Genomic DNA, 23775 nt, shown 5'->3' on the forward strand with positions numbered 1-23775 from the left:
CCTCTGTACTGTGGCCACTGAGTAAATTACCAGCTTGCTGTCAAATACTGTTTGGTTATGTGGCAAACGGTATTGAGTAGGGAAAGAACCTAACTCTTCTGTGACAGCGCTGTGGTCTGGCAGGCAACTAGTTCTACGGTTCTCTTTCAGCTTCAGTAAAATCAGAATCCCTTCCTCCAAATATTTTTCAGGGTATCATTTTTGTTCTCATGACTTAAATGAAATGAGACCAGAAATAAAAAATTAATAAGAATCCATCAGTCCCAACCTTGTTTTGAGGAAACAGCTTTCCTTTTTTTCTTTTAGGTTGATCTACAAAGACCCTACCAAACGTCACACACGTACCCCATCCATTCAGGGTCCAAGTCCTCTCCTGACCACAAATATTAATGAGCAAATGGAAAGTTCTAGAATCTCTGGGCGTGAGGCAGGCATCCTTGTATGGGGTGGAGGGAGGGTGCAGAAATTCTAATCTGAGGCAACTGCAAGGAATACAAAACCGAACAAATAACAAGGGATTAGAGCTGAAAGCTATGCTGAATCTGGGTCTAAGAACAAGAAAGTCAATGCCGAGGGAGTGCCAGCCAGAGCTCTCAAGAATGTTGCCGGCAGAAAGGAGAGCAAAGGGTGTGTTGGCCAAGGAGAGGTTGTACTGTCAAAGCCTTATGTCAAGTGGTCCTGGCAAAATGGTCTCAGAAGAACCAAAGGCACTAGGAGTAGAAAAAGCTTCCAGAAAGTAATCCAATATGGCCGTTGCCTTCCAAGATTTCCTCAAGTGTCCAGTCAGCAGAGAAGGCAGAGAGAGAAACAGAGACCACTAGTCATACCCACAGGACGGACTGGGAAAAACGAATATTATTTCCCATCTACTGCTTTTTACAATGGCTATAAACACATTAACAATACCTTTTTATTTGGCAGATTGGACAGAATGCACATTAGTACTCACTTAAGCGAGGAGTTTACTTACTGTCTTTTATATTAAAAATGGTAGCATAAACCAATCTTTTAATGTAATCTTTAAAATTTTTTAACGTTCCACATACTCTGTAGGAAAGAGATAAAATTAAAATTTTTTGCAACAATGCTGTTTTGCCGAGTACTTAATCGTCTTGTTCAAATTCAGGTTCTTTAAAGAAGTAGTAGGTTAGGCGGGATATAAATTATCAACTACTAAGGAAAACCAGACTCCCTTGATTCTACTATTCTGTCTCTACCATAAGTTGTAGCCATTTATAGTTAAAGTTTAATTTTTTATTGTATATCACATAATTAAAGACAACAGGAACTACTATTTCTCAGGCAATTAGAGATCCTATTTGTTTTAATTATAATTTTCTGAAATAGAAAGTCTCTCAGACTGGGAATCATACATACCTACACATCTGCAAGATTTTATATTTTTTAAAGATTTTGTTTATTAATTTTTGCAAGAGAGAGAGGGAGAAAACACGAGCAGGGGTTGGGGGGGCAGAAAGAGAAGCAGACTCTCTGCTGGGCAGGGAGGCTGATGCGGGGCTCAATCCCAGGATCCCGGGGATCATGACCCGAGCTGAAGGGAGATGCTTAGGTGACTGAGCCACCCTGACACCCTGGTGTGCTTTGTCTTTAAGAAGTTCTTAAAATGTATCACTGAAACAAAACTACAAAATTAAAATCGTGCAAATGGGGTGCCTGGGTGGCTCAGTTGGTTAAGCGTCTGCCTTTGGCTCAGGTCATGATCCCAGGGTCCTGGGATCAAGCCCCTCATCAGGCTCCCTGCTCAGTGGGGAGTCTGCTGTCCCCTCTCTCTCTGGCCCAACTCCCCTGCTCCTGTTCTCTTCCTCTCTCTCTCTCTCAAATAAATAAACAAAACATTAAAACAAAAAAAAGATGAAGCTCGCCAAGATAATTTACATTTGACATTTTTAGATAAAGGCTTTATATTTCTTAAGTCCATGTTTTCTCAGATTGGAGGTTTGAAGGCACATGGGCTAAAATTCAGATAAGGAAGGTCTCTTCACAGTATGTGAGAGCGTTAACTGAACCTTTAATAAGGAAATATCAAGGAGGAAGACAAAGAATTCCAATCTGGAATCACTTTCTCCTGGCAAGGAATAAACCATTTAAAATTAGTATTATCCAAATCCTGCCCAACTTCCTGGGCTCAGCTCAATGACCTCTTTCTTAGTGATACCTTCCCAAATCAGCCCATCGCTTCCTGCTCCATAGCTGGCCCTGATCCCCGTGGAGACATCTCCTGTAATCTGTTCCTGGCCAAAGGGACTCCCCATCTTGACCTTCTATGTTAGTTATTGGTGTGTTTGTCTTTCCTGTGAGATCATACGCTGTCTTTTAAGGAGGGGACTTACCCAGGGGCTCAGAGCGTTCATTGCACACGATATGTATTCTCTGAGTCATTAACAAGTAACTTCCTTTAGATATTATTATTTTTTTAATCCAAAGCCTGTTTATTGGGATAGTTTCCCACTCGTTTTGATTCTTTACAGAAGGAGCAGCCTTGTATAAGCCTTGCTTTTCCTCCCATAGCCTGGCAAAGAGCAGCAGGGGCAGCCAACCCACAGAACAACTGTTTGTGCTAAAGACGGTGGTGATTTTGTAGCACCCTGAGCCCTTCACGTCCGTTCTTCCCCTTGTGCTCGCTCTCCCCGGGACGGGCAGAGGAGGTCCTTCTCCAGGGGCATGTTCTCATGGGGCGGTCATCACTGCCAGAAAGAACCAGTAACCTCTTAGGTGGGATATGTTGCTTGCGGGTCATACTCTGGACTCAAGGGGACCACCACATCCGTGCATCTGTGTGCGAGGCAGAGCGGTTGCTGTGATGTCCGCCATCCGGATCGCTCTCTGAAAACAGTGGCAGAATGAGTGGATGATGAGAATGGCGGGTCCCGGCTCAGACTCGGAAAGCGCCAGCCTCACGATTCATCCAGCTCTGTCGCCTCATCTGGGACAGACGCAGTAATGCCCCAGAAAAATCGCATCCTTCCACTCCCACCCCGTCCCCAAATCCCATTCCAAAGTCTAAAGTTCTGTGTGTGACATGAGTCATTCATTCATTCAACAAACATTCACAGGGGCACCGGCGGCGCCAGAAACTGGCCTCTGACAGGCTCTGGAGATCCAGAGGGGGAGAGACAGACTCCTGGCCGCCAGGAGCTCCCACTCCAGTAAGGACAGAAGGACGGCGAGCACCAGCAGATGTCTCTCGACAGGGGCCGGGGGGGCGGGGCAGGAGGACTGGTTAAGCAGAACCAGGTGCCTGTGCACTTGGAGTCCACGAACTCCCACAAGGCGACACTTGCAAATGGGAAAAGGACTTTTTCTACTAACGTCTACCTGAAATGCAGCACTTCCTTTCATGATGAACAGGAGTAACAAACCGATGGAAACTATAGACATTTTCGTATTATATTGCGGTTGCTACAAGATACACTGGAATTGTTAATACTTACCGCCATCTGGAAACTACGGTCCTGGGAACGCCCTCTGCTCGATGTTGTTACTTAGTGAGTTAATAAAGAAGCACATCTATTACCATTTAGAAAGTATTTTATAACTGGATTCCCATGCAAGCAAATTCCTTTGTCAACTTATATATTTTATCTTTATTGTATTGTATTCTGTTCTATTGCATAAAACACTATTCTGGGGGGCGCCTAAGTGGCTTAGTCCGTTAAGCATCTGCCTTCAGCTTGGGTCGTGATCTTGGGGTTCTGGGATCGAATCTCATGTCGGGCTCCCTGCTTAATGGGGAGCCTGCTTCTCCCTCTCCCTCTGCCGCTTCCTCCTTCTCTCTCTCTGTCAAATAAGTAAATAAAATCTTAAAACAAAATATTCTGGGGGCGCCTGGTTGGCTCAGTCGGTGGAGCACGTGACTCTTAGTCTCAGGATTGTGAGTTCAAGCCCCATGTTGGGTAGAGACATAACTTAAGAATAAAATCTTTAAAACCCCTCCCCATTATTCTGAAAGGAATTCACAGGCTTCGTGTAAATGCACAACAGAGCCCTTAGCCCAGCCTTCCCCTGGTGGATGCCCTGGGCTTCCCCAGGCTGGGAATCTGCTGTGATCTCTGAACTCCGGGCCTCACACCTTCTGTCTCCTTCTGCCTGGCTGCCTGTAGGTTCCCACTCGCATGGACACGAAGCATCGCCCACTCTGGGAAGCCTCCCTGACTGTGCATACAGGACCCTCAGCAAGTGTACGATGTCCTCTCCCTCCTCCCTACCCATACCTCTCTTGAGCTCTCTCCTCCACGGGTCCCTCCACAGCATCGCGCTGCCTCTAATCATCTCTGCCTGTCCATCTGCCTGGATGGGCCATGAGCTGCTTCACAGCGAGGACCCCTCTTCTCCGTCTCTGCCTCTCTGAGCCTCATGGGCCTGATGTGCTTGTTGTAGACACCCAAGATGGGACCAGGTGCTGGAAGGAGCAGGTGGTTGGATGGATGGAGGGACAGACGGACTGAAGGATGGATCAGTGTAAAGATTTGGGGCAGATGCAAAGTTTCTCACATTTGCGATTCCCTTAATCCATTTTCCTCCTTTTCAAAATAAGATCTTTCCAGTTATCTTTGTGCTGGTAATCTCTACAGCCTTGTCCCAAAGCAGGGTCCCAGGGACCCCTGGCAAGAAACACAGACTCTGCAACCAGCCTCCCGGCCTCAGCCGCAGGCCGAGCAGGTGGGGGGCCACGGGAACCACAGCTGATGACCCGGGGAGTCTGATCCTCGGAAGCTGCGGACAAATGAGACAGTCGCACGAAACTGCCATGGATGCCCCCACGTGAGAGAGGAGCATCTCGAGACGTCCATTCCCTCGCGTCCAAGGAGAAAGAGCGTGTTTCCCGGGCAGGCGAGCCGAGCCAAGCCTGTTTGCTTGAGCTTTTCCCCATGGCAGAAGCGTCAGTTTCATTTTTTAATTTTTATTTTTAAGAAAGTTTTATTTATTTAACAGAGAGGGAGAGAGAGAGAGAGACAGCGAGAGAGGATTCGAATACAAGCAGGGTGAGTGGGAGGAGGAGAAGCTCCCTGCCTGCTGAGTAAGGAGCCCAATGCAGGACTGGATCCCCGGAGCCTGGGATCATGACCTGAGCCGAAGGCAGATGGTTAAACCGACTAAGCTACGCAAGCGCCCTCAAGCCCCAGTTGTAGGACTCCCATGACGTAGGAAGACTTTGGGAGGGGACACCTGTTTCGGCCCGTGCGCCGTAACAACCCCGCCGCAGAAGAAACGTGGCGTATGTCCCATCACCCTCGGGAGGTGTGTCTGAAGACAAAATACAGAGGAAACACAGTAACTCTCCGTATCGAGAGCCTCCCAGCGGCTCTGAGATTTGCACAACTATCCCTGGTCCTCCCGGTCACCTCGTGAATGTCGGTGTCCCCCTACCATTGTCAGTCGTGTTCGCAGCCTGCGAGACAGAGGCTCCCAGATGTGACATATGTTGTCCCGGGTCCCAGGAGGTCTGAATCCTGGTCTTTCCATTCCAGAGCTCAGGCTCATCCATTTCCTTTCGATAACCCTTAGCTTCACGGCAAATTCTCAGTCTCTGTGTCGCGGTGGGTAGGAATCCACATAGAGGCTCTGAAGTCAGACCATTTCTAGGAGTATCAGGTGGGGCTTTTCCAAACTGATCTGGACTGACAGTGACGTGGTGCCTCCTTTGGGAAGGGGCTGGGGTAGGGTTGGGGGTATTTTAAGGAAATGCAGGATTTCGCTGGTTTCCACCGGAATGGGGTCCTTGCTGCTAGCGCCCTTTGTCTGGTGTCATGGAGGTGCCCGGCTCCTGAAGCAAACAGCAGAGAAGGGAGGCGGGAGGTTGGTCGCTGAGAGGAAAAAGGTTACTTAAAAGGTTACTTTCATCTCCAGCTTCTAGGAAGCCCTCGTGCAGCCAATTTCTGTTCAACTGTATGCTTTTAAGTGGTTGCAATAACAAGGAGTTTATGAAGGAAAAGGCCAGGATATTTCCTTTCCTCTGCAAGAGGTTCATGAGAGACCCCTCCTTCAGGCTCCCTTGGCCAGCGCACTGTTTTCGGGACACGGGAATGGAACAACCTGTAGCCAGAACAAAGAGCCTTGTGTTGGGAAAGCCACGTGCAGCTGGCAGCGGCAGGCGCGCTTTTGTGGGGACACCTGGGTCCGCGCTCCGCTCGCACTGACCCTCCGGCCAGCCCAGGCTCAGCCCCGAGCGGCGGGCTGCGGGCTTAGCCCTGAGCTGGACCTCTGTCCTCCATTGCTCCAGGCCGGCTCTCAAGATTGCATCTGATGCAATCAGATGTTAAGATGGGTCCCCAGGAGGGCTCACTGCTCTGGAAAGGTCTGTAAGCAAGTGACCCGAGCTCCTTGAGATTGGGGGTTCAGGTCTGATGGAAGCAGAATTCTTCCCGCCCCGACCCCCGAAAAGCCCGCTTGCCCTGAGAAGGGCCTCCCTCCTTCCCCCGCCTCAGGGGACGCCCACATTGTGGAGGCGATTTCTAGCCCCTTCCTGGTGAGGTCTGAGCGTCGACCTTGCCAGGCTGGGTGGGGATCACGGTTTCTGGAAGCCTAAAACCAGACACGGGTCGCTTGTCCGCACTTAACTCATTTGATCGCCTTTCCACAGGTGGTTCCATCTAGGCACTGAGTTCGTGTTCCAGCCAAAAGGGATTAGACTCCGAGCTCCCCGAGGACAGGCACCATGCCGGCCTGGGGTCACCGCCGTCCACTCGGGGCCCAGCCCTGCAACTGGTGGCCGGGGCTCAGTAAGCACCTGCTGAACACGTGGCTGAGAACTCTTCGGTTTCCTAGAGCCTGTTTTCTCGTTTAAAGAGAGGGAAATGGGGGCACCTGGGTGGCTCAGTTGTTAAGCATCTGCCTTCGACTCAGGTCATGTGGGATAAACCCCCCATGGGGTTCCAAGGAGCCTGCCCCCTTCTCCTCCTTGCTTGTGCTCTCTATCTCTGTCAATTAAAGAAATGAAGTCTTTGCAAAATAATAAAATGAAGAGAGGGAACAGAATTGACAGCTCACTCAGTCTGTGTCGGTGGTGCTCCCCGTGTCATGACCTCAGGCAGACCAGACCCAGGCAGCGACGCAAGCTCAGATCTTACCTTATGTTCCCAGAAATTCCTCGTTCTGTGACTCTGGGCTATGGCTGGTGGGGGTCCTTCGGCTGATGTTTCCTTGAAAGTCATCCTGGAGCACAGGACCAGAGCTCCGTCCGATCACAGAAGTCCAGAGCTCCGTAAGGGTGGGAAACGCCGATCCCGTGGGGTCCCCCAACCTTCCTGAGCTAGTGCAGGACCTTGTCAGCCGGAGTGTACACCCAGACGTTCCGAGAGTCATCCACAGAGTCAGAAAGGCTGGAAGTGGACCCCAAAGTGCCCGGAGTGAGGGCAATCCCAGGGATCCTACTGATCTACCCAAGGCTTCAAGAGTCCCATTACCGTGTCCCCCGTGGAGGTCCTCCCGCTTAGGGAGCCTCTGCGTTTCTCGCCTTTCAGCCTTTCTGAGGGGAAGCACATCCCAGCCCGGGGCGCTGACTGCTCTTCACCGGTGTTTCTCGAAACCCGTCTGCAGCCCAGCTCTGCCTGTCCCCACCCTGCCACTGGGGCCAGCTGCTGCTCCGTTAGCTCCCGTCTTGGTTAAGAATGTCTCTTTCCAGAGGAAGGGCACCTGAGTGGCTCAGTGGGTTAAAGCCTCTGCCTTCGGCTCAGGTCATGATCTCAGAGTCCTGGGATCGAGCCCTGCATCGGGTCCTCTGCTCAGTGGGGAGCCTGCTTCCTCCTATCTTTCTCTCTCTGCCTGCCTTTCTGCTTACTTGTGATCTCTCTCTGTCAAATAAATAAATAAAATCTTTAAAAAAGTAAAATAAAGTTGCATTATATAAACTAGGAATTGCATTATATGAAAACCAAAAGTATTTATTAAAACTCGGCATTATCATTTCCTGATGATTTTAATTCAGGTATTACCTATGCTCTTGGGGTTATTATGTCTTATTGTATCTATTTGGTAACAATACTGTATCGTGATGAGCTACAGGGACCTCTTCCCAAGTCTGCCTTCCGTGACTTCACCTTGGAAGCCTGGAACTGGTCACGGCAAGAGTATTGACGCCACGGAGATTGGCAAAGGCTGTATGTAACCCAGGGTTCCCACAACCCAAGAGCCGCTGCTAAACGTGGACCAGCGCACCCCTGGGGGCGGGACCCAAGAGTAGGGCCGGAATAAGCCCTTTGGGTGGCTCTGAATCCCATGGCCTTCTTGGATCAATCCTGCTCGGTCGTGTAGCCCCAGCCTACCTCTGCGCTCGGGAAAACAATTTAGGCACCTGCATCCTAAGCTCTGCAAATGACCTAGTGGCCGCTGGCCAGGTACTTGCCTCTGGGCTTTAGCTCCATCGTCTATAAAACGGGTCTGCTGCTAGCGTCTCCCACATTCAGTGCTCTGGGGACGAAATGAGCTGCCCCATGTTCAAGTCCAAAGAACAGTGCCTGGGAAGTAGAAGGCACTTGGTAATGGCTGCCTATCATTACCATCTGACAAAGGAAAAAGAGCTTAGCCCAGCAGAGGCTTTTCCCCCGCTTTTATAACATTTATTTTTCCAGGCACCTGGATGGCTCGGTTGGTCAAGTGTCTGCCTTTGGCTCAGGTCCTGATTGCAGAGTCCTGGGATAGAGCCCTACGTTAGGCTCCCTGCTCAGCGGGGAGCCCATTTCTCTCCTGCTTGTGCCCTCTCTCTCTCTGTCAAATAAATAAATAAAATTAAAAAAATATATATAGAAGAAAAATAAATGTGATATACATTTATATCACATTTATTTTTCTTCTTTTGAGAATGCTGCAGGGGTTGTAGAACATTTAGAAAAACAAAAATAATGAAAAAGAGGGAAAGGAAAAACCTCCATCTTTAGGACCCAGTGACCATCTGGGCACCCCCAGCCCTTCTGTCATTGTCCCAAACCTACACCGTGTCCCTCTTGACGCCCTTCCGGAACAGGACACTCTTGTTTGCTAACTCCTGATGTGTGGGCAGCGTTTTCTCTCACTGGTCATGCTCAGATGAACCAGGTCGGCTGTGTCATCAGCACTACAAAGGGCAGCTGGCAGTGGGGCGGGCGTCTGTCACCGTGCTGGGTTCTGTGTTTGCCTTCATTATCATTTAGAAGGACCCACCTCCTTCATTATTAGACAAATATTTGTTGAACACACGGCATTGTGCTGTGGTTGCTGGGAAGACAACGGGGTGTCTTGTCCTTATCGGTGAGCCCCGTGTATTAATAGGGAGAATTTCTATATAGAAATTCTATATAGCAGGACAGGGAAGATTTAAAAAAAAATTACAGGTTTTCTTTTGATCCAAAGAAATAGTGTTTGGCAGGAGGAACCCCTTTGTCTTTATTCTTAGGTCCAAGTGTCAGGGAAGCTAAGCACCTGAAGAAGAAAGAGTAAGAAGTGTTTGTTCTCCCCTTTATGAAATGCTGGAGGGCTTCCTGGGGGCGGTGTCCCCAGAGAGTTTGCCAGTCCTCTAGTTGTTCCCAGTGCCCTCCTGTCTTACAACAATGCTGGTTCTTGGGGTCTTAGGGGATTTTTCCTCCAAGATGCCAAACGAAGCCAAGTACTTCCTCTTGTGCTCCCCGCACTGCTGGCCCATTGCTGGGGGCAGGTCAGCAGGCTGGGCCCGCTGGGAGATGGGCGGTCTGTCCAGTGCCTAAGGGTTTTTTTAGGGCCATTTTGAGATCAAAGGATTTGTGTCTCTCCTTGGACTTTAGATTCTAATGTTCTCAAAAGACACCTTGCGGCTCCCCTATCCCACCCACCCTGTCTCTCCCCAGTCTCTCTGCTTGCGCCCCTTCCCTCGCAGCAGCCTGGCCACCTGTCTGGGGCCACCTGCTGTGGTCAGCGGCAGCCAGACTACCGTTTGGCTTCAGGTAGGCTTGCCCTTGCGGCTTCTGTGTCTTAGATGATACCGAGACGCTCGCCATCTGAGCCACCATTTTAGGTTTCGTAAAGGCAAAAATGATCACGTCATACCCTTGCTTAGCATCTTTCCCAGGCAGGACACCTGGGTGGCTCGGTCGGTTAAGCATCTGCTTTCAGCTCAGGTCATGAGCCCAGGGTCCTGGAGCCCCACATGGACTCCCTGCTCAGTGGAGAGCCTGTTTCTCCCTCTGCCTTCCACTTCCCTGCTTGTGTTCCCTCTCTCCCTCCCCTTGTAGGGGCCCCACCCGCTGTCTTTCAGGGGCAAACCCGAGACCCCTTGACCAGCAGCAGTCTAGATTCGCTCCACAGCTGCACGAATGGGTCAATCTGATTGACTTTCGGTGACGGATTTTTTTCCCCCTAAATGGCCGCAAAAGTATTTCCAGTCCCAAGTTCTTCCAGAACCTCCCTAGTCCTCCACCAGGGGAGGGAGGAGAGATGGAGCCTCTGTTCCTGAGAGCGCTCCCCAGATGTGTGGCTTTCGGTAACCTGGGGTTTTTGTTCTTAGATGAATGTTCTGGAGACAGAGATAATGTAGTCCTCCGTACACTGAACAGTGTATTATTATTTTTTAAGAATATTATACTTGTGTGTTATGGAGGAGGTGATATTTGTTTTGTGATTTCCCCCCCCCCCCCCCCCCGGGAGCAACTCAGGCTGCCTGCAGCGAGTCCCCCCCACTCCCCACCCTGCTGCCTGGCCCTGCACTGGCACAAGGAGGTGGGAGGTCCCTGGGGGAGGGGTTGGGGGGCTTCGCACTTCCTGGTCACGGGGAGGCTGCCCTGGGGTCTCCTCTGTCCCGAACTCACACCCTCACACCCCGGCTCTGTGCAGTTCTCTGAATTATCAGTGTCCCCGTGGCCTCCTACTGGAACGTGAGCCATGGGGGCAGAGGCAGAGGCTGGGCTCTCACACATCCTGGTCTTGATGGTGTGTTTAGCCCACAGCAGTCCAGCCAGGGGGAGGTGCTCCACATGTTCTGCTAAAGGCTGAAAGAATAAATGAGTTAGGGAGGTTGGGAGAGGGTGGCTGGGTGATGGATGCTGGGGAGGGTGTGTGCTATGGTGAGTGCTGTGAAGTGTGTAAGCCTGATGATTCACAGACCTGTACCCCCGAAATAAATAATACATTATATGTTAATAAAAAAAAATAAAAGAGTTGAGGCAGCACTTAGAGATTATCCAGGCCTGACCCCCACCATGGCAGAAACCTTCCCACAGTAGCCCTGACAGGTGAGAATGAATCTTTAAAAAAAAAAAAAAAAAGTTTATTTATTTTTGTACTCTGCGACCACAGTGGGGCTCGAACTCACAGCACTGAGATTGAGAATTGCATGCTCTTCTGGCTGAGCCAGCCAGGTGCCCCGAGAATTACCCTGTTTTATTTTATTTTATTTTTAACGATTAAAAAAGAAAAGATTGGGGCACCTGGGTGGCTCAGTGGGTTAAGCCGCTGCCTTCAGCTCAGGTCATGATCTCGGGGTCCTGGGATCGAGTTCCGCATCGGGCTCTCTGCTCTGCAGGAAGCCTGCTTCCTCCTCTCTCTCTGCCTGCCTGTCTGCCTACTTGTGATCTCTCTCTGTCAAATAAATAAATAAAATCTTTAAAAAAAAAAAAAAGAAAAGATTTATGAGAGAGAGAGAGAGAGAGAGAGACAGCATGACTGAGGTGAAGGGGCTGAAGGAGAGGGAGAAGCAGACTCCCCTCTGAGCAGAGAGCCCAATGGGCGGCTTGAGTCCAGGACCCTGAGATCACGACCTGAGCCGAAGGCAGACAGACACCCCACCCACTGAGCCACCCAGGCGCCCCAAGTATTATCCCAAAACAGGTTTGGGAAGGCGAGATCACTGTCTCACATGGCAACCTACTCCATTCCATTAAAAAAAACAAGCAAACTTCACTGTGGTATCAAGAGTCGTCCCCTCGCGACTGTTAAGGATTGGTCTCTGCATCCAGGCTGCCTCCCGGAAGGAAAGCTCGAGCTCACCGTCGTCCCAGCCCCTGGGGATGAGGAGGCCTGGACAGACTGGCAGCCCTTTCTAGACTCTCCTGTCTTTTGCAAACCAGAACCTCTTCCTTTAGCACAGTGAGGACAGCAGAATACCTCAGGGATTCTGAGAATTCTTCTTTTTTAACCTAAAATGCTGGAACATGCTGAAGAAAGCCCCGTTCACCTAATGACTCTGAGGCTTACTTTGGATACATCTGGATCATCGGGGCTCTGGTTTTTTTTTTTTTTTTTTAAAGATTTTATTTATGTGACAGACAGAGATCACAAGTCGGCAGAGAGGCAGGCAGAGAGAGAGAGGAGGAAGCAGGCTGTCCGCAGAGCAGACAGCTCGATGCGGGGCTCGATCCCAGAACCCTGGGATCATGACCTGAGTTGAAGGCAGAGGCTTTAACCCACTGAGCCACCCAGGCGCCCCCGGGGCTCTGTTTTTCTCCCGTCTCCTGTCGGGTGACTTCATGAAAACTCTTCTCTGACCCTGGACTAGACTCAGGCTGGTGGTGATGGGCAGCGGTTCTGTTTCAGCAGTTTAGCATCTTCCAGGGCCCTGGCTCCTGCGTGTCCTTCCCACACCAGCCTCTCAGACCCCGCCTTCCAGCTGCGGGCACAGGAGGCCCAGGGCCCTGAGCAGAGTGGGGTCGGGGGTGTGGGGCCTGGCACCGCTCTGGGACTCTGGTGCTTGCGGCTTCTTCTCCCGGCCGACAGGCCCTGCATTCTCTGAGGGGTCCCGTGCCGCAGAAGTATGCTCTCAAGGTGTGGCCTACATCAAAAGAGCAAACAAGATGGCGCCTCAAAGGTCAGCCCCTTTGGGGCTCTTGTTTCCACACCCAAACCTTTGTTTGGACCTGCCAGGAGTCTTCCGGCCTGGCGTGGCTTCATCGGTGTGGCTTCACTGACAGCAAAGACGGCTCAGCTGTGAACCAAAAAACCCCTCAGACACTAAGAAATCATGCTTTACCCCAGCTCCTCAATGAGGGTGGAGAGAATCTTAGAACGAAATCCAGAGCTTCCTAGGATTCTCCCCTCCTCACTTAGCACCTCTGGGCATCGGTCTTGGTTTTTTTTTCTGTTTGAATGAACCCAGTGAACCAGCCTCCACCTTTCAAAGGAATCCGAGGAAACTTTCCTGCCAAGTCCCCACTGAGTGCCTGTGACACTCAAGAACCGGGGCCAGGCTCTTGTGTAGGTTAAGGAAGTCCGAGAAGAATAAAGATTATAGGGAAACAGTCTACCTTTCTTTACAAGGCCTCGTTCTGCATCCCTGAGATCTCAGATTCGGCTACTACAATGAGGTCCTGTTGCAAAAAGAGCTGGCCTTTTATCACCACTTAAAATCTAATTAATCCATATTGAAGCACAAAGATTTCTGTTGTACTTTAGGGTGAGGGGTCATAGAGCCCTCTTTGTTCATCCTTAGACTTACATTGGGGATGTAATTTTACCAAGCCAATTGGAAGGTAACAGATCAAATCCTTATCGGAAAGCCTAACTCATAGTTTTAACAGGGTCCTTCGTCCTTTACATGAAACACTATATTTGAGAAGAACAAAAACGCATTTCAGAGTTTCCCAAGAGTTAATGGCCAAAGCTTATTTTCCGGGCAGCATAGGACCAAGAGCATCACACTCTTGTCAACTACAGAAGACGGTGGCTCCTTAGGGGGGTGGCCCAAGTTGGGAGATCTGTTGGAATGGCTTTCGTCTTTAGAGCAGTAGTGCAACTCATTGGACTTTTACTGTCTTTGCTGGGATGGGTTTTATCCGTGATCACCACTTACCTGCCACAGTGGAAAAACCTCAATCTGGACCTAAACGAAATGGAGAACTGGACCATGGGGCTCTGGCAGGCCTGTGTCATCCAAGAGGAGGTGGGGAGACAGTGCAAGGACTTTGACTCCTTCCTGGCTTTGCCTGCCGAACTCCGGATCGCCAGGATTCTCATGTTCCTGTCCAACGGGCTGGGGCTCCTGGGCCTGCTGGTCTCCAGCTTTGGCCTGGACTGCCTGAGGATTGGAGAGACGCGGCGGGGCCACAAGAAGGGGCTGCTGATCCTGGGAGGGATTCTGTTCTGGGCGGCAGGGGTCGCGGCCCTGGCTCCGGTGTCCTGGGTCGCCTACAAGACGGTCCAGGAGTTCTGGGATGAGACGGTGCCAGAGATCGTGCCCAGGTGGGAGTTTGGGGACGCCCTCTTTCTGGGCTGGTTTGCTGGCTTTTCCCTCCTCCTGGGAGGGGGCCTGCTGGACTGTGCAGCCTGCTTCCCCCAGGCTGCCCCAGCTTCGGGCCACTATGCCGTGGCAGAAACACTAACCCAGAGTCCATACCTGGAAAATGGAACCGCAGACCCGAGAGTGTAAGGCTTTGACGGGACTGGAGAGACACATCTTTCCACATCAGCTGTGATGTGGGGTCTACACTAAAAAGGGTCTTTGTTCTCCAACGAAATCCGTGCTGCTCACATGTTCTTATTAAATAACTACTCCTCTATTCTAGATCTCCCCTGCCCCCGAAAGTCTGGAGAGGTAAGAAAGAGGCAAGTCTTGTAAAAAAGAAAATTATCATGGCAAGCATTACTTAGGTATGGGCAAAAATAATTTCATCAAGCTGGTTATTTAAATCAAAACGCGGTGGTGGTTGTCCATTGTAATCAGTATTAAGTTTTAATGTGTTAATTTTATATTAGAAAATGTTTTGGTTTTTGCTTTTGCTGGTGGCTGGAGATCTTAAGAATTAGTATCTATTTCCTAAAGGAAAACCCAGTCTGAAATCCTTTAAACATTCTGCATTAGCAACAGCGCATGCTCAGCCTGTCCTGAAGTGTGATTTCCACAATGACGGCTTTGGTCTTCTTTGAACAGAGGTGGTTTGTGTTTAGGACATTCGCAGGCGCCCGTTGTGACAGAATTTAATGAGGCTGACGGTTTTCGGTCCTTTATGATACTCGCACACTCAAAATACTGGCCAGTCTCCTCTCTTGTCTCTTCCTTCCAAAGTTTCAAATCTAAAAAAGATGAGCAATTCCAGAAATGTCTTGTGCTAGATATCCAGATACTGACAGTTCCCACTTTCCCTAATAAAAAACTTTGCTTTCTTCCGTTAAAAATGATCAGCATGAGGATATTTACTTTAGTGGTGAACTGACAAAAGGTGTTCATTCCGACCTACAAAGTCCTGTTCCTTAACTTTTCTACAATATGGAAAGCAAACTTAAGCAAAGAAAACAAAATGTCCATGCACACGGGCACAGATTTGACAGAAAGGCAGGGAGGGAAGTAGACCTGGTCTTTAGGGCACAACAAGCATGTGTTATGTCCGGTAGGTAGCTCAAGGGTCTTAAAAAAAAAAAAAACAGACCTGATTGAAGGTCTAGAGAGATTTCTGATCAGATCAATGTATTTGGGTAAGCAATATTTTTCTTGAACCTGCTTTTAAAAAGGGACCACATTCAGTATTACCGCGACGTACGTACAGAAATCCGAGTGATAAAGACGGCAAGGTGACAGGCGCAATTAGTAAGGTAGAAAGCCTTGAAGCTGAACCCAAACTGGACCATTTTGCACTTAAACTTAATTCTTTGACTTGTTAGAAAGGTTGGGAACAGCCTGAGAGCCATCTGTACTGTTAACAGTGAAAGGGGGATGAGCACTGCCTAAGGTGATCTCAGAGACAAACTGCGACCACGGTCAGCCCCTAGGACGGGATCATGGCGTTTGGCCACACACTGGCATCGTTGCTGGTTCGTGGACTTATTTCCCTGTCCTTTCCTGAAAGCCAGTCAACACAGAATCAAACAATAGCCACTTTGGCAAGAATCCTCTACACACGATGAAGAAATATTTCCGAGCTCTGCGGAGATAGCATACGGTGTCACACTTCTCTGCACGCCAGTCGAAAGGCAGGAGCTGGTTTGGCTCAGGCTCCGTGGGGCTCAGGGATGGCTTTAGTATTTCGGACTGTGGCACAGTTCGCTGGGATCTCACTCTCTTTGCTGGGATGGGTGTTGTCCTGTCTTACAAACTACCTGCCACAGTGGAAAAACCTCAATCTGGACCTAAACGAAATGGAGAACTGGACCATGGGGCTCTGGCAGGCCTGTGTCATCCAAGAGGAGGTGGGGAGACAGTGCAAGGACTTTGACTCCTTCCTGGCTTTGCCTGCCGAACTCCGGATCGCCAGGATTCTCATGTTCCTGTCCAACGGGCTGGGGCTCCTGGGCCTGCTGGTCTCCAGCTTTGGCCTGGACTGCCTGAGGATTGGAGAGACGCGGCGGGGCCACAAGAAGGGGCTGCTGATCCTGGGAGGGATTCTGTTCTGGGCGGCAGGGGTCGCGGCCCTGGCTCCGGTGTCCTGGGTCGCCTACAAGACGGTCCAGGAGTTCTGGGATGAGACGGTGCCAGAGATCGTGCCCAGGTGGGAGTTTGGGGACGCCCTCTTTCTGGGCTGGTTTGCTGGCTTTTCCCTCCTCCTGGGAGGGGGCCTGCTGGACTGTGCAGCCTGCTTCCCCCAGGCTGCCCCAGCTTCGGGCCACTATGCCGTGGCAGAAACGAGATATCACTGTGAGCACCGGCAGATGAACAAAGCCCATCGGAAAATCTAAGCCAGAAAACATCAGTGGGGTCCATCCTTCAAGAGCAGCTCACTCCTCTCTGGATTTGGTAGGATTTCCTGCTACACAGCCACCCATTCACTGTGCTTTTAATTTTCTAAAATGCATTTCCCTGTGGCTATTCGCTTCTTAAATTATAATTTCCTTCTAAGACAGTAAAAACACTTTTATCTTCTATTCTGAGACCAAAACCACTCAAGACTTAATAGTAATCGTACTCATTACTGTGGATGAGTTTTCTCCGTTTTAAAATAGATTCGGTGATTGCACAGAGCTGGTAAATAAAACATTATATTAGCACTTACATATCTTTGAAGGTGTTATTCATAGAGATGAACCGTTTCGGCAACTGCTAATCATTTATTGCTTTCAAGTGTGTACGATCACCTATTATCTTGAAACTAAAGTCTCGTTGCGTATTTATTGAGAAGGACATTAGATCAGACTAAAAAAATTGCTGGTTCTTTGAAAGCTTGAGAGGAGAGAGACGTGGATATTTCATCTCCTTTGTAACTGGAGACCTCAGGGCCTCTACGGGACCTTTTCCAAAAGCCAGCCACATTCCTTCATGCCTTCCTCATCAGCGCAGAAGCAGAGGGTGGCGATCTGGTGTTTGGGGAGGGTCACGGAAAATATGGGCCCCCAAGTGTGCTTTGGCTTCGGTGACCTGCGCTCTGTGGCAGATGGCTGGCTGATGGCCCTGCCTGCCCCCGGCTCTGTGGAGCAGCCACCGGGGGGCGCTGCATGTCAAGGTCGGGGGTGGGGTGGGGGCAAGCTCTTGCCTCACCTTGGAGACCCTTTCTTTTACTCCCGTGATACAAATAGGCCCTCTTTTTCTATCAGCAATACCTACGGCCCAATCCAGAACCATTTCCAGCAAACTGCTGGCTTGGGGAGTTCCTCATGATGGATCTGGTATTCGCTCAGTACACGGCTCAGGTAAACTCTTGTTTCCAACAGAGAAATTGACTGAACAGTACATGACACTGAAATTAAGTATGAAGCAATATGCATCTTTGTTTAAAAAAACAAACAAACCCACTGAACCTTTTTCCACCCACAAACACAGGAAAAGTGCAGAAACCAAAGTTAATCTATGTGATGTATTTGCGTACTTTTACAGAGACAATGAACAGAAACAGAAACATATTCAGAATTTAACCTGATTAAATATTTAGTTCAGTCCTGAGCTTTTGATATTTAATACAATATAGATAAAGTAATAGCAAAAAAAAAAAAAGATTTTAGATTTGATTTGCATGCTACAGACAGCTAGATTTTTGTTCATTTGGCTAGCAATGTTTTTTTGTACCTGTAACTTAGATTCTGATATACAAAATTATAATAACATACTGATAATTCAAACTTGAGAACTAAATATTACATTCTTTTTACCCTGTGCAGAATAAATTCTACCTTTAAAAAATAGTATTTATAATATTAAAATTCGTATTGTTCATATGGTTTTGTGATCAAGTTATTAAAATGTTTTGTCACTGTGAATCATTTGGGTTAGTACAAATAGGACAGAATTGTTAAAAGCTGCCTAAAATACACAACACTATTGCTGATTTTTTAAAAGTGTGGAAAAGGATTATATTAAAATAAGTTCGTTTCTCATGTTAGAAATGAGCAAATTTTGTAAAAGAAAACCCAAATCCTGGTCACAACTGTTGACTACCAGCCTGAGACAGATTTTATTCTTCTTTTATACTTGTCTGAAACTTTTTGTATTACAAAAAGTAAACAGCGAATCTGATGAAGACTTATAAAAGTGTAGATATTCCAATATAGCCTCTTCTATGTCAAACATTTAAAATGGCCAGAACCGAACTATATATTAAACAGAACATAAATAAGACCGTAAATAAATAAATGAAGAAAATAGAATTGTACGGTATAACTACACAAAATTCTATAAACATTTTCACGGTCAAACTAAGACGCTGAAAACAGCTGACCTTCATTTAGCTCTACATTAAATAAACCTCTGTCTTTCACATTTGACCTTGACAAGGATGAATGGTATTCTCTTTCTAGTTCTCCTTAGTCATCTGATAGTCAACCTCACGGCCTTGAAGGACTGTGTGCAGCCAATTCACAAGGCTGGTTTATGTTCAAAGTCATGTCACATCCGGTTATAGCTTCAGAGACATTTAGATATAAGTGGTGGGACAACGCAGGAAAAAATAATTGAAGTTCTAGGCTCAGAAATTGCTTAATTTGAATTTTGATTCTGATAAAAGGAACTTTCCAAAATATGTATAATTACTTTCAAGAAACTAAAAATTCCTGCCGGGGATTCTATGTTAGAAATAGAACTTAATATATATATATATATGTATTTTTAAGGGATCCATTCCTTGAAGATGATTTTTGCATTTCTAAAAAAAAAATGATTTAGTTTGTTACAGAAGACGGCTAGCCAAAAATTGCCTCTTCTACTGTAACTGGCTGGATGATAAGTAGGATTTAAATTGCATAAATACTCTTTATTCTAAAAGCCTTTATGTTGGCAGAGCTATGGGGTGGCTTGCTTTCTTTTAAGCCCGTGCTTGGGCTGCGGAGGGGGAGGACACTGGCTGGATGGAGTCTGATCCTCTGCCTTAGTTCATCTAGAATTGTTTTCTGAAACAAATGCCTTGGCCCATACTTCAGATTGATAATCTCCCCAGGCACACTCTTCTCTTGGCCTCCTTACCACAAATTACAGATGGGAGCCCCTAAGAATGAGAGCTGCAAAATTTCTAGTGAATGTGAGAAATCGGTTTAATAAAGTTTAAAAAAAATTTTTTTTGGCAACTTTGATTTAATCAAGATTCCCGTTTCCATGAAGGAGTGCTTGTGCGTGTCCTCGCCACAAGGTGGGTGCTGTCTGTTCTCAGAGGGCCAGCTGCCACGGTCTTCTTGTGGGCATCACCCTCGGACATGGGACAGCAGCTCAGCAGCGCGAGCTGGAAACCCTGGTTGGAACACGGCCGCGGAGTCCGGGCGTGTTCTGGGCCGTGGGTGCTCGCTGAAGAGCTGACTCGAGTGGGTTGAGGGTATTCAGCTCTCTCCTCTTCCCGCCCACCCTTAATGTCACAAATCACAAGGTCTTCCCTGTAGTTCGGAGCACTGCTCCTCTGGGTTCTGAGATTCCCACTTAGCATCTGGTTTTCTTTAGACTCCAAGAAAAGGACAAGAATGAAAGTGTTTTCAGGAAACAAGGGCTTCAACACGGGTGATGGCGTGAGCGCGACACCTGTTTCGAGCTGGACTCAATGGACTCATATTCGCCTTCAAACCAGGGGTAGAAAGATACCACGTGGGCCTGTTGCCATCCTCCTGGTCTGCCCATAAGACAATGAATGAAAAGCCAAGCTCTCCTGCTAAACCAAGTTCTTTCTTGACAGTTGGTTCAACAGGATATACTCTGGGCGCCGCCTCTACTCCGTTTGTACAAAACACGGGCTGCTGGCAATTCGTATGTACTGGATGACATTTGTGTACCAGATCATTCCATTTTGGTTACCTGATTTTGTTTTTCTTTTTTAAACATACAAGAATTACATTCAAGGTACTTTACAAATGAACATGTTGAAAATCTGATGTGATACGAAAGCTCTTTAAAGAGTGGACAGTTACATTACAAAAAACACCCCCCCCCAAAACAAAAACAAATGTTCAGTCTTGTACCCTCCCTAGTTAGTGAAGAGGAGACAGAGTAATTTCTTTATGGGTGTGATCATACATCATCAGCCGGCAGGGACGGGATGCTTATCTTCGCTCTGGTGAAGTAGGCAATCTTCTCCCTAGAGTCAGGGGTGAGAAATAAACTGGCTTGAACACAACGTTGAAAATACTCTGCGACCACTGAAAATAGTCCCAAGAACTCCAGCGTGGTCTCTGCCAGCCTGCATAGGTGATCTGTTCCTTAGGCAGAACCCCCTAAAATCAAGATCGTCTCCCCCCCCACCCTTTTCCCCAGTCCTATCCCTTGATGGGAGGCTATAAAGAAGGGCGGCTCCGGCTTACAGTGAATCGCCTACAGACCAAGGCAGGCAGTTCCTTCCGGATTTCCAGCATCAGACAGTTTCTAAACCACGAGGGGATCCGTTATGAGCGCTTCTAAATGAGGCAGGGAGGACGCAAGAAGCCCAAAGTCCCAGGGACTTTGTAGGAAAGTTCTACAGGGACCTTGTAGAAAAGTAGATGATACTGGGAAAATTCTTTTAAGATCAATACCATGCCCAGGTAAGGGACACTTGCTGAGTGATCCCATGACTCCCAAGGAGGGGGAAAGAAGGAATGTGACTGTAGCAAAGGCAGAGCTGTCCCAAATCCCGAAGCGGGGATAAGGAGAAACCACCCGAAAGGAGAAAGATCGGACAGAACGGCTTCAGAGGTTAGGAGAGTATTAAAATAATAATAATAATAATAATAATAATAATAATAATAATAATGATGATGATGATGATGATGATGATGACGATTTTAAGATCGTATAGTTGCCAAAGACAGGAGCAGGATACCCGCTTCCGTGCCAGATCTTCAAATCACGCACAGCCCCCCACCAACACGTACTTCCCGGGGTGTGTGCTGTTGTGCAGGGCACGCTGGCAACGATAAAGAAGAGAACAACAAAACAGAATAAAGCACCAGCCTTCCTTCGAGAAACTAAGAGTCCATGCAGATGGTGGAGGAAGTGTGGCGTCAGGAGCCAAGTGCGGGGGTGGAAAAGCTCTGAAGGCTAAGGACAAGAGAGAAAAGAGAGGAGCGGCCCAGAACCGCGGGACCCGGACCCAGGGCTGTCTCTGCGGTCGGCGTCCTCTCAGGCGAGGGCGCGTGCTCGTGACGTCACTGCAGGCCGGAAGGAGCCCCGGAAGCGGAAGCCTCGCTGCGTGCGGGGCCTCACAACCCTGGGTCAGTGGCCATTTTTGACTCTGGATTTCGAACTTCCTTGACAAATCAGAAGACCAGGGTACATGGGGCCCCTGATTCCAGGGGAGACAAGCAGGCAGGGTGAGTGTGTGTGTGTGTCCCCAGTGCTGGAGGGTGTCCCAGACGCCCCCAGCTCCTGGGGAGTATCCCCGACCCCGAATGGCGCAGGGGCCCAGGGGGGGCCCAAGAACGTCTGTTGAATGAGCAAACAACAGAAGCCTGGAAGATCTGTGCCTTTCTGTATTTACTCAGTGAGATGTGCCAACTGCTTTTCGGGGGGTAGGGGGCACCCCGAGTTCCTAGGGGCCGGGCTTGGATCGGGTCAGGGCCACTGCCAGGGGAGTCTGTAACTTCAGGAAGGAGCAAACGGAAGCATCTACGTTCACACGGTAGGAGAGGATCTGGGGACTCCCACGCTAATGCAAACTGGCGGCATAATTCAGATGGCGAGAGGACAAGCCGACGGTGTCGTGGGTGGGGGGCTTACCTGAAGGACTGCACCTGCCGAGGCACCTTCCGGCTCTGCTCCCGGAGCCGGCACACGTCCTTGGAGACTTGCCGCATCAATTTCTCTGCATTCAAACCTTGCTTCTGCTCTTCTTTTGACTGTTCAGCCTGGCAAAGGAAATCAAAACACAAAATCCTAAAGAGCACTAATTAGAAAGCTCCGAAGAGGTGCTCTTAAGGCTTGGGAGCCTGGGTCCTGAGCCGGGAGTGGAGCGTGAGCGGGGGGCGGGGAGTGGTGGTGTCTCTCTCTCCTCACCGGGGCGGGCGGGGCGCACAGGCGGGTGCCCCTCTCATGCAGCTGTGGCGCAGTTGCTGATTGCCGCAAATTTATTTCACTGAATTTCAAAGATCTTAGTACTTGGGTAATATGTGATCATTTTAGTACGTCTGGAAAACCTAAGAACCCCCCCCCAAAAGAAATGAAAAACTACTTACGGCACTGTGACCAAGAAATAGGTCCTAACATTTCAAATTCTGATTCATCTTTTCAAACTTTTTTCTATCTTAACCTAATTTTAAAAGCAGTTTATTGAAGTAGAAGTTACATACCAAGTTATCGTCTTTTACTTAGTCATATAAACTTAAGATTCTTCCAGGTGTTTCCACGGCTTGATTGCTTTTTTTTTTTTTTTCTTTTTGTAGCACTGAATAATATTCCATTGTTTGCAAGTACCACAATTTATCCATCACTCACTGAAGGATATCGTGGCTACTCCCAAGTTTTGTAAATTATAAGGAAAGGTGCCATAACATCCTTGTCCATAACTTTGCAACTCCTTTAGGTAAATACCAATAAGTGTGACTCCTAGATCGTATGGCAAGAGCGTGTTTATTTACTTTTGTAAGAAAAATGTTAACCTAATCTGCATCTTACACTTAATGCTATCTTATATGTCAATTACATCTCAACACAGCTGGGGAAAAGAAGAAGTGAAAAAAAAAAGTCATACTGGGTCCCTAGTTGCTGTTCTATTGCATTCCCACAAGCAATGAAGAAGAGCTCCTGCTGTGCTACGTATTTGCCGGCATTTCGTGTTGTCAGTGAAGCATCAGTGTTTGAGTTTGGCCATTCTAACAGCTGTGTGTTGGTAGCTCACTGTTGTTTCAATTTGCAGTTCCCTAATGACATATGATGTGTAGCGCTTCTTCATAAGCTTCTTTACCATCTGTGTATCTTTTTTGGTGAGGTATCTGTTTAGGTGTTTGGTCTACTTTTCAGTTGGGTTGTTCATTGTCTTATTGTTGAGCTTTAAGAGTTCTTTGTATATTTTGGATAGCAGTCTTTTATCTACAGTCCTTTACAGTTTTGTATTTAGGCCTACAATCCATTTTTAGTTCATTTTTGCTAAGTATGTGAAGTTTGTGCCTAGATTTTTTTTTCTTTTGCATGCGGATGTCCAGGTGTTCCATTTTGTTGAAAAGATTCTCTTGTTCCATTGTACTGCTTTCACTCCTCTGTCAAAAGTCAGTTGACTCTCTATTTGTATGGGTCTGTTTCTGGGCTCTCTATGATCCTCCCTTGATCTATTCTTTCAATACCACACTGTCTTGATTACTGTTGCTTTATAGGTAAGTCCTGATGTTGGGTAGTGTCAGTCCTCTAACTTTGTCTCCTTCAATATTGTGTTGGCTATCATCTTTTGTCTCTCTGTATAAACTTCAGAGCCAGTTTGTCTAAGTCCATGATATAATTTGCTAGGGTTTTTGACTGGGATTGCATTATATATAGGTCAATTTGGGAAGAACTAACATCTTTTTTTTCCTTTTCTTTTT

General features: G+C 48.1%; 3 protein-coding genes across 3 annotated transcripts in view; 2 read left to right on the top strand and 1 right to left on the bottom strand.

Annotated features, from left to right (window-relative positions):
• Nucleotides 1–13660: 13660 nt before the first annotated feature.
• On the top strand, nucleotides 13661–14323 carry LOC123937560 (putative claudin-24). Its single transcript, XM_045998504.1, has one exon. The coding sequence runs from the start codon at nucleotides 13661–13663 to the stop codon at nucleotides 14321–14323; it is 663 nt and encodes a 220-aa protein (XP_045854460.1).
• Nucleotides 14324–15900: 1577 nt separating this feature from the next.
• LOC123937559 (claudin-22-like) lies at nucleotides 15901–16563 on the top strand. Its single transcript, XM_045998503.1, has one exon. It carries the CDS (start codon nucleotides 15901–15903, stop codon nucleotides 16561–16563), a length of 663 nt encoding a protein of 220 aa, XP_045854459.1.
• Nucleotides 16564–17661: 1098 nt separating this feature from the next.
• The window catches only part of WWC2 (WW and C2 domain containing 2), a 205435-nt gene continuing 199321 nt past the window's right edge, over nucleotides 17662–23775 (bottom strand). The window contains exons 22-23 of the mRNA XM_045997408.1: nucleotides 21983–22110; nucleotides 17662–20366 (exon numbers count right to left, since the gene is read on the bottom strand). Coding sequence (XP_045853364.1) covers nucleotides 20300–20366; nucleotides 21983–22110 — 195 coding nt within the window. The 3' untranslated portion in view covers nucleotides 17662–20299. The remainder of the gene's footprint in view (nucleotides 20367–21982; nucleotides 22111–23775) is intronic.

Source organism: Meles meles, chromosome 2 (genome assembly GCF_922984935.1).
Source record: "Meles meles chromosome 2, mMelMel3.1 paternal haplotype, whole genome shotgun sequence".
Taxonomy (NCBI): Eukaryota; Metazoa; Chordata; class Mammalia; order Carnivora; family Mustelidae; genus Meles; species Meles meles.

Coding starts and splice junctions, on each gene's coding strand:
- LOC123937559 (XM_045998503.1), top strand. CDS start 15,901: ATGGCTTTAGTATTTCGGACTGTGGCACAGTTCGCTGGGATCTCACTC.
- LOC123937560 (XM_045998504.1), top strand. CDS start 13,661: ATGGCTTTCGTCTTTAGAGCAGTAGTGCAACTCATTGGACTTTTACTG.